General features: G+C 49.5%; 1 protein-coding gene across 3 annotated transcripts in view; it reads left to right on the forward strand.

Annotated features, from left to right (window-relative positions):
• Positions 1-9,819, forward strand: part of NF1 (neurofibromin 1) — an 80,153-nt gene extending 70,334 nt beyond the window's left edge. For 2 of the 3 annotated variants that reach the window (XM_039387169.1, XM_039387180.1), the window contains 3 exons: positions 350-396; positions 1,086-1,302; positions 5,341-9,819. In XM_039387169.1, the coding sequence (XP_039243103.1) occupies positions 350-396; positions 1,086-1,302; positions 5,341-5,483 (407 nt within the window). In that variant the 3' untranslated portion in view covers positions 5,484-9,819. The remainder of the gene's footprint in view (positions 1-349; positions 397-1,085; positions 1,303-5,340) is intronic. The other variant, XM_027751517.2, reaches the window with a different exon arrangement.
• Positions 9,820-10,129: the final 310 nt, after the last annotated feature.

The raw sequence follows: 10,129 nt of genomic DNA on the forward strand, positions 1-10,129 counted from the left end.
AGAATGTGAATAGTGGTGATAGATGATGAACTTTGTTATCTTCATTAATTAGGGATCGATTTAAGTACTGGTAAATTCCTTAGTGTAATGTTTGGTTTTCAGTGCCCAAGCTCACTTGAACTGTGACACTTAAAACCTAAACGTGTTTTTATGGTCCTTAGTCAAAAACTTTCCAGGAAGATCTAAGAAGCAGGTGACAGTTGAGAAAAACTTCAGTGCTGACAGAATTTTGGAACTGAGATGTGGAATCACGTGGCCAATTCACCTTTGAAAATGAGGGAGCACCCTCTGGTCATTCTGTGCCAGTGAGAGCTGGGCTTTGAGGGTCATGTTCCATTTGTTGTTGCAGGTTTTGGATTCAATGGGCTGTGGAGGTTTGCTGGCCCCTTCTCCAAGGTAAGAGCTCTGTGTGCTCAGGAGTGTTTGGCCTTTCTGGGGCACATTGGTGCTGCAGGAAAGATGCACATAAACAAGGCACAGGATTGCTCTAAGCAAGCAGAAAGCTGTCAGGCTCACTTCTTGGGCTAAAACCAGTTGTGAGCCTGCAGCAGGGGCTTTGATAGACTCAGATAAACTACCAGAACTGGGGAAAAGCAGTCAGGTGTGTAAGGGCACCTTTTCCTGCTCCCAGGGTCACTTTATTACATGTATCTTACAGTGTAAAGGGTTAATTTGATAAGAAAGATGATTCCTTAAGGTTAAGTTCTGTGTCAGAGCAGAGCCAGTGGAGCAGTGCCCGTGTGCCCAGCCATGCCAGGGGGAAGGGGCTGAGCAGGGCAGTGGCCCAGGGGCAGAGCTGCCAGGGCAGTGCCAGGTGGCTCTGCAGCTCAGTCCCTGGGGGAACAGCCCCCTTCCTGCCCCTGGGCTCCCACACTGAAGTTACACCTACAAGTGGTCTTTAATGTGCACATTTAGATTGATCTGAAAAAGACCACAAATGAGTTTTTACAGATGCATCAAATGCTGTTTAAAATTTCCAGGCAATGCAGTGTGATTGCAGTGTGAGCTCTGGAGCAGAGCTCAGACTGACTGGAAAGTACAAAGAAAAGAACAATCTTTTCTTTTTCCCCACCCATCTCCCACAGCAAAACCAAATCCCAGACTATGCTGAGCTCATAGTGAAGTTCCTGGATGCCTTGATTGACACGTACTTGCCTGGAATTGATGAGGAAGCCAGTGAGGAGTCCCTGCTGACCCCCACGTCTCCGTACCCCCCGGCCGTGCAGAGCCAGCTCAGCATCACTGCCAACCTCAACCTCTCCAACTCCATGACCTCACTGGCCACTTCCCAGCACTCCCCAGGTCAGTGGCTGCTCTGGGACCACCTGGGTGAGGGAAGTGGGGGAATTCCAGGTTTGGGAGCCAGACACACTGTTGGCTCTTTGGATGTGTTTGTGCACCAAACATCGGCGCCTTCCAGAGTGAAATGAATATTAAACTGTTCTGAGCTGTTACCCCAGCTCACATACTGGCTTCTATCCAGCACAAAAGCTGTCTCCCAGGTCACTCCACATGAAGGGAAGAGCATTAAGGGCATCAGAACAGACAGCAGCTCCATCTTCATGTGGAACAGTGCAGCAGTGAGGGCTTGAAAAGGAATAAATATAAACACGTAATCATGTAATTTGCAAGGAGAAAATGCTGATCTGGGCACTGCAAGGTAGCACATGTTGGGAAAACTAATCCCTAAGTGTGCCATGCAGAGTGTGCTGGGCTGACAAAGCTCCAGCTGACTGTGTGATCCAAGGCCAGTGCCCACACAGCAGCAAAGGGGTTGGACTCTGCCTCCAAGGAAGAAAAGAGTTCATGTGGATACATGAGAAAGGGTCAGCTCAGAGTGGTGGATTGCCAGAAATATGCTGATGGTAAAGTGAAGGTGTGCGGGAAAAGAACAGTCATCCAAGGCAGTAAATGGATAAAAACAAGGGGAGAAGGGAATTGTAAGGAAATGCAGAGGTGAAATTTAACAGCAAAGGTTTGCAGGGTGAAAATAAATGAAGAGTAAAAATCACTCAGTATAGCAGCATAAGGCAGAAGAAATTAAATATAGGAAGAAGATGGAATTTATGTCAAAGAAATCTGCATGAAGACTCTTCTTGAAGTGATTTTGGAGGGGTGGTTCTTATACTGAGGAAATCTTTTCTTTGTCATAAAAATTACACTGTGAGATATTTCTTAAGGGATGATTTAGCTGTTGCAGTTCTAAATAGATGCTTCAACCAACTTTTTATTTCTACTTCATTTCTAAGCCCAATGGAAGCCCAGAAAGCCCTTGGATTGAGGTGTTTTGGGTTTTTTCACTCTCTTCCTCCCTGGTTTCTGCTCCCTGCACTGAGCCCTGCTGGGCTGGGCTTGGCTCTGTGCAGGAATCTGCCCTTCCAGAGGCTCCCCTGGCTCTGGACACTGGGATGGTTTGTGTTCAGGGTGCAGAGGTGCAGCAGGGGTAAGACAGGGCTCTGTTTGAATGATTTGGGAATGGGGATTTCTTTGGGAACAGACCTTGCTGTCAGTGTGGAATAAGGACATTCTGGGCAGCATCTTTCTGTTTAGGACATCAGTGGCAGCTCCAGCAGCTCGTTTCCAAGGGTCAGGTGATGGTGCAGGATTGGACTCTCTGTGAGGGAAAGAAGCATTTTGCTGTGTAAATGTCCTCCTTCCTTCTGCCCCACTTTCTGTTCCCTATTCCTTTGCAAACTGAGAGGAAGGAATTAATCCAGCCTGTCAAATGTTCCTTCCAAGTGCTGTGCAAACACATGGCTTTTGTCAAAGGCTGGTTAAGAGTCTCCACAAATAGAGTTGGGAACTAGGGAACTCGTTCAGGTTAGTGGTGAGTCTGAAATGACACACTGATGACACACACAGGGCACTGTTTGCTTGGAAATGAGATGTAAAACACCAGTGAAAGCAGCACCGAGCTCCCTCACCACACTGAGGCAAAGAAACACTTTCAGCCAAGTGAGCTTTTGGTTATGGTTACAAATATATTAAGTTGCAAATACATGAAAAATTCATTTCTTGCATCTGAAAACAACCAGGCAAGATCATTGTTTATGAATGTTTTGTCTGTCACCATCTCTGCTCCTTTCCCTCCCCTTCCCCGTCTCATGGACATTATTCACTTACGTTTATTTCTTTCATTCTGTGTCTGTGAAGCTTCTCTGCCTTGCTCTAAGTCTGCAGTTTTCATGCAGCTGCCTCATCCAGGTACTCTCTTCTTTCATCATATTTGCACAAAATGCTGCTTGAGCTGTGTTAGGGTGGGGCTGTGGCATGAGGAGCAGTTACTGACACGGGAATGGCTTCAGCGAGCGCTACACTGGGGCCTGTCCTGGGGGATGCCAAAATATCTGAGGGTAGAGCAGAGAGAGAGCCAGGCACGGCCTCGAGAACAAATCTGGCAACAGAGAGGTGGATGCTTGGTGTGGAAATCACTGTGCTGCACGTGTGAAGCTCGAATGAAGCACTGTTTGGTGTGAGCTCTTTAGAGTTACCAGGAGTCAGCTCCAACCTCAGTGACTCACCAGCAGACACGGGTTCTTTGGGCTGACAGCAGCAGGCAGAGGGGCAGGAGATGGGGAGCTCCACACCACTGCATTTCTGCTTTGTATGGAGAAGTAAGAGAAAGCTGCAGAGGAGGGTTTTTGCTCACCCCGTGGGTTGTTCCTGTCCTCAGCGTAGTTGGGGGGTTTGTGCTGCTGCCCACACAGGGAGAGGAGGGTGCAGCCTGCAGCAGCCTCAGCCTGCAGCAGCCTCTGCTGGAGCCCTCACGCTGTCGCTGTGCCAAGTGTGGAGGGTGTTCTTTGTTCCCATTAATGCCACTGACAATCACTTTCCTGTATGGAATTGTGGAGATGTCACAGTAACAGGATTTTGTTCTAACTTTTGTATTCACTGTCAGACATCCTAATTCTTGCTGCTGATTGTACTTGTAGCCTCTTGCCTAAAACCACCCGTCCTGCTCCTCATTTCTGTGCTGCACCTGCCGTGGGTGTGAGGGTGTCAAACACTCCTCAGTCACACTGTGACAGCTATGGAGCTGCTGCTGCAGGGCTGATAAACCCACAGCAGGGGCAGCAGAAAAAGGAACAGTTGGTTGGGATCACATCTGCACTAACACAGCTCTTGGCTTTTGGGGCTTCGAGTGCCAGTGCCCAAAGCTCAGGGATGGCTCCCACGGCAGGTTTGGGGTGGTGTTGTCATGTCAGTGCCACGTTTACACTAAAGCAGTTCATTTCTGAAGTTTGTTTGATGTGAGACTTTGAGCAAAACATAATAGTTACCTTGTCCTGCAGAGACCATCTGAAGCTCTCAGGTGTGAGTATGGAAGTTGTGCCCTCAGAGAGGGCACAAACCTCAGCCTGTCCCCCACAAGCCTCTTCCTGCCACCACTGGGGCTGAACTTGGGCAACAGCAGTTCTTGTGAGGAGTCCCAGTCTCACCTGCTCTGTGCCTGTTTCCTGTTAACACCCACCGCAGAAAACTGTTTCTTTACTTGTTAAAAGTTAATTTGATGGTTGGATTCAATGACCTTAAAGGTCTTTTCCAACCTTAACGATTCTGTGAGTCTGTGAATTGTTTTTATGGACAGTTTGAATCATTACAGTTGGTGTCTGCACTTGACACTCAGCTGTTCAGGGGAACCTCTGCATGGGTTCTCTTCCTGCTGAGTGCAGCATGAGCCAGCTGAGCCCTTCGCTCTCCTGGCAGTGAGACAGAGTTCTCCCAGCTCTCATTTGTACCTTATGTGCTTTTACTGAGCTTGTTTGTGAGCCAAGATTCAGTGTAGAGGGGAAGGGTGGGTACCTGAATACACACGAATCTTCCCTGATAGCAAGAATCAGCCTCTGCCACTGCAGTAGAATCCTGTGGGTTCAGAAATGAACCTTCCTCTCCCTGCTGTGCCCCTGTTCCACAGCAGCCATTGATTTTTGGCTGGAAGAAGCCTGTAGGTTTGGCAGTGCGACCCTTCCTCCTGGAGAATGCAAAAGCAAGACTGGAGCCAAACTCACTGGCTCAGTGTTCTCACAGCACTCCGGTGCCTTCACCTCCTTGCCTCTTCCTCCTTCCCTCACTTAACCAGACGTTTTTTTTCATCAGACACACAAGATCTCTTGCTTTTCCTCTCCCTTTCCCCTCCACTGGCCCCAAGGGCTGCAGGGGGAGGGAGCGGCTCTCAGCCCTGCCCTGCCCCAGACACGGTTTGATTCTTTCTCAGCACACCCTGGCGGGCCGGACCCCGCGGGGGACCCGCCTCGTCCGGGCCGTTGTCGCCAGGGCAGGCGGGTCCCCCCGGCCCTGGGGGCTCCCCCGGGACTGAGCGCGGGCCTCGTGTTTCCGCAGGGATCGACAAGGAGAACGTGGAGCTCTCGCCCACCGCCGGCCACGCCAACAGCGGGAGGATGCGCCACGGCTCCGCCAGCCAAGTGCAGAAGCAGCGAAGCGCCGGCAGCTTCAAGCGTCACAGCATCAAAAAGATCGTGTGATTGTTGCTTTTTAATTTTATTTTCTATCTCTGGACCTGACTGACGCGCTGGCCCCTCGCCGAGGGCCCCGCGCCGGGTGTGATGCTGCACTTGATTTGTACAGTTCCCATCCCGTCGGCCGCGTCGCCAGATGATCAACTCCTGACCCATTGCCTGAGTTAACGCCTTCATCCCTCCCTTCTGTTTGGTTTAAGTGTTCCAGAACCGCGTGAGGATCCCGAGGGACGGCGGAGCCGGGGGAGGTCTGGAGTCCTGTGACGCTGCAGAGCCGCGTCTTGTCCAAATCCAAAGCCATTTCCCGAAACAGCCCCGCTGTGCACCTGCTCTGGCCTCGGGTGTTCCTGCTCTAAAGGGAAGTGTTGATCCTTAACCCTGTTTGCACACCTCAAGGTAGTGGCTTCCTGAGCCAGGGAAGTTTCTCTAATCCTGGTTTTAATCCAAACGTGTAAGATTTTAGCTGTGGACTTTTTTTTACCATACTGAAAAGAAACTCACGATAGCCACAGTACAATGAGCTTAACAGAAGTGGTGGATTAGGTTAAATTTCAGGTAATTAGCAATAAATGGGAGAGGAAGAGGAGGCTGCAGGAGTCCCTCGTTCCCCAGATTAAGCTTCACGCACTTGGACTGTACATGGACCAGACTGGACAAACTGGCTTTTTTCCCCAAGCCTTTATTTTTTTTTCTTTTTTTGCTGTACTTTACTGCCCTGGGGAAGGTGGTACAGGCGGAAATCCCCGGGACTGACCCTCGGGCTGTTGTTGTAGCACTGCGGGAAGTTTCTCACCTCTTCCTTCCATTTGACACGTCTTAGCGCTTTAGTTCTGCCCTTCCCGACAGAGCTCCTGGCACAGCAGCCAGTGGGGAATGGAGGGGCAGCGGGGTGGATTCACTCCTGGCTCTGGGGGATGGTGTGTGGCAAAGCTGCCCCTGTGCTGCCCAGGCAGGGACAGGAACAGCCACCTCTGCTCAAGGTACATGAATTTCAATTAACTGACACTGGGTCGGTTCCGTGGCAGGGCCGGGGCTGCCCCTCTGCCCACGGGACCCCCCGGGGTGGGTTCGGGGTCCTGCAGGGGTTCCAAGAACTGAAGGTGCTGTCACAGGTCACTGCCAGGGTCGGGTGACAGCGCTGGGGACCTGCTGCTGTGCTGGGGAGGGAGGAGGCAGGAGCTGGGGCAGGGGCCGTGTCCTTGGGGGCTCACACAGCTCCTGCTCAGGAACAATTCTGCTTCCCAGTTGCAGATCCCTGTGCTGTGGTAGGAATCAACAATCCTTTGGTGGCTTTAAAGGAAAAGAAACTATCCACTAGGTAAAAGCCAATCCTCCAGTGCAATCATTAATGGCTTTCAGTAAATCAAACTCCACAGCTAAATTATTAGAGAATGGTACAATTAAGGGTTCCGATTTTATTGCTATAGCACACAATTCCCATGTATCCACACAGTAACAATGTAACATTTATGTAAATAAAAATACCTTTATTGTATTGATTCATAAAATAACAATTTCTTTAATTTGTTTACAGTCCTGGAAAAGCTATGAAAACAAACTTCATATGCAAATAGTTTGCCAAAACAAGAGGAAAATTTAGGATTAGCAGTCTTGGAATAAATACGTTAGGAAAATGAAGTGGTGCAATTAACCCAATCCCTTCTCGGGTGGTGCAGGTGCTGCGGCAGGAACGTGGTCACTGGGGACACGGAGCGGGGTGTGAGCGGGGCCTGAGGCTGAGCCTTGGGGTCCCCAGGTTAGAAACTGTTGTCATCTCACACCTCAGATTGTGAGGAACCACCCCTGGTGTGGCTGTGGTTTGCACGGGGTTGTACCCAATCGAGCAAGTTGCAGCCCTTCCCGTTCTGCTGAAGACAAGGAATTGTAGAAGCCTGAGGATTTGTAGGTAGGAGGAAAACAAGAATCTCTTATAAAGGTGATTTGCTGTTTTCAGTTGTTTCTCCTATGAGCAGGTTTCCTGTAAAGAGGAATAGGAATTCCAGAGGAACTGCCCAACCAGTTTTGCTTGGGCAGAGAGGAAGCCCTTCACTGTTCTGCATTACCCACATCCAAAGTGTCCCTCCTTCAGAACTGCTGCGTTCTCTGCAGCACAGAGGATGTGAGAGCAGAGGGGACGGTGATGAAAATCACCTTCCCTGGGGAACTACTCCAGGCTCTCAGTCCCAGCTAAAAATCTGGTCTCTTCACAAAGTCAGTGAACAAAATTTAATTTCCTCTTTCCTGGAAGGAGAGAGTTGGTTGGAGGTTCCCCTGTGTGAGGGGTTCAGTGAGAGGGCCTGGACTCTGGCCGAGCAGGGGTGTCAGGTAGTGGGGGTGGAATTGGGGTGTGAGGACAGCTGATGGCCAAGGTTTAATTTGCATCCTGTGTGCCCCAATATGCAGCAACGTTTTCTTGTACTGGTTGCTGGGAAGCTCGTGCTTGGCTCACAGGGAAGCACAGCCTTTGTGTAATGATTAAACTCCAATCAGTAATTAGTTGTCGAGTGCCTTACTGTCTCTCCATCGTTCTCCTGCTCCCCCCAGCAGCCACTGCTGGGACTTTGCCTCTTTTTCTTTCTCACATCCTCCTTCCTTTGTTCTTTCCCTGTTTGAGCACTCTCCCTCCTGCCCCGTTCCAGCCCGGGCTGCTCGGGCTGTGCCGCCGGTGCCGCTGTGGGTCCCCGGCGTCCCCAGTGCCGGCCGCGCTCCGGGCAGCCCGCGGGCCCCGGCAGTGGCTGCAGCTCCAGTCCCTGCTGCAGGGCTGGAGCTGCAGCCCCGGAGTCCCTGTGCTTTGACACGAAAACTTGAGATTCAGAAAAATCCCAACAGGAACACGTGGACCATGTAACACCCTCGCGGGGACCGTGTGTGACACCCCTGGCTCAGAGCCTGTTCCCTGCCCCACACTGACCACAGCTCAGTACTGTAAAGACAATTAACATTCTGTTTGTGTTGATATTTTCCCTGACTTAAAGATAACTCAGTAGTATTTGAATAGTGCATAACCTACCTGTAATGATGCCGATGTTTCTGCTTTACCGTGCATGAGGTTCCCCAGACAGGGAACGTTTCACTAAGTCTCGTGGGCCGAGCCCCCGGCCTGTGCCAGGGCTCGCTCTGACCCGGGTTGTAGGTTTTAGGGCTTTTTCTGTTTCATTCTAAGGTTAATTTTTATCAGTGTCATGAAGCACGTCCTACTGTTATGCAACAAACCACAGAGAGTCACTCGGAGTGTTGGTCCCACCTTTTTTTTTTATGCAGTATATTCACCTGTAAATAATTTTTGTGTAAAATTTGACAGAAAAGTATATTTACTACACTGTAAATACATGTGACAATATATTGTATTATTTTGCTTTTTTTGTAAAGCAGTTAGTTGCTGTATATGTATAACATATAAATTTGATTATTCTAGTGTTAGTAACTGTTAACTCCTCCTCCTCCCTGCTGGTTCTGTCATTTAAACCAGAAGCTGTGTCGGACACACGCCCCGTGTGTGCTCTCACTGCACCCCCAGCTCGGGGGTTCCTCCTCCCCAGTCCTGTCCGTGCTGCCCCAGCGCTGAGTGTGTGACCCGCGAGAGCCCCCGGCCCGGGGGAGCTGGGGGTCACACTGGTGGAACCCTGGTTTCAGATAATTATTGTTCACCCCACTCTCCCCTCATGTATGTACTTTCCCTTTTTTTTTTGAAGTAAAATGTAAATTGAACCTGCTCCCAGTTGTTTGAAGGTCATTCCCGGGGGCTGTGGGGTGAAGGTGGTGGACATTGACATCCTTGCTCTGTTGGGACAGTGAGTTTGGGTGGGTTCTTTGGGGCTGAACCAAGGGATCCAGCCCAGTCCCAGACCCAAACCCCCACTTTTTCTGGGGAAAATTATAGAACCAAGTTGAAATCCAGTGTCTGGGGTTTGTCTTCCCAGACTGGTGCTGCTCTGGGTGTGGGAACTTGCACAGATCTAAGTAATGGCAAACCCAATTGCCTGTGGTGACTGAGGACAGAATAAAGCCCATTGTCATGAATTTCATGTCACTTCAATAAGATTATCATAACTGAATAATAAATCAGAATATTTCTTTTTAAAATGTAAATTTAATATTGTAATAAAACAGCTGCTTGGTCTTTAAAGAACAATTCAGTATAATTTGTCTATTTGAGCTTTTCTAGCTTAGAAGCTTGAGGTTTCAGCTGTCAGGCAACTTCTATGACAAATGATTAATCACACCTATTTTTCTTTTAGGGGGATACATTACTTTCCCATTAAAAATGTATAAGTACTTATGTTCTGGCTTTGTGAATCGTAAAAGGATGTAAAGACACATTAAAGTGTGACTGCATTGACTTTTTCTGAGACATCTTATTGTTCCTGCACAGTGAGTGGACAGACAGACCTGCAGACACCTGGCCAGGTGATTCCTGCCGTGCTCCTGGTGCCAGCTGGGGCTGCACGAGTGGAAGAGCAGCAGTTTGGGAACTGTTCCATTTCAGGAGCACGTTTTCTTTCCTTTAGAAGAAATTTTCATTAGTCCTGAGCTGGACCTCTGGTGGGAGCTGACTCCTGAGCAGCACCTGCTCAACCACTGCTGTCAAAAACATTCCTCAGGTTCCTCTTCTGGCCAGCCGAGCCTCCCTGCTGCTTGAGATCACAAATACA

The sequence above is a fragment of the Pipra filicauda genome, unplaced genomic scaffold, assembly GCF_003945595.2.
Source record: "Pipra filicauda isolate LSUMZ 115617 unplaced genomic scaffold, ASM394559v2 scaffold120_size2142806_pilon, whole genome shotgun sequence".
NCBI classification, from domain to species: domain Eukaryota; kingdom Metazoa; phylum Chordata; class Aves; order Passeriformes; family Pipridae; genus Pipra; species Pipra filicauda.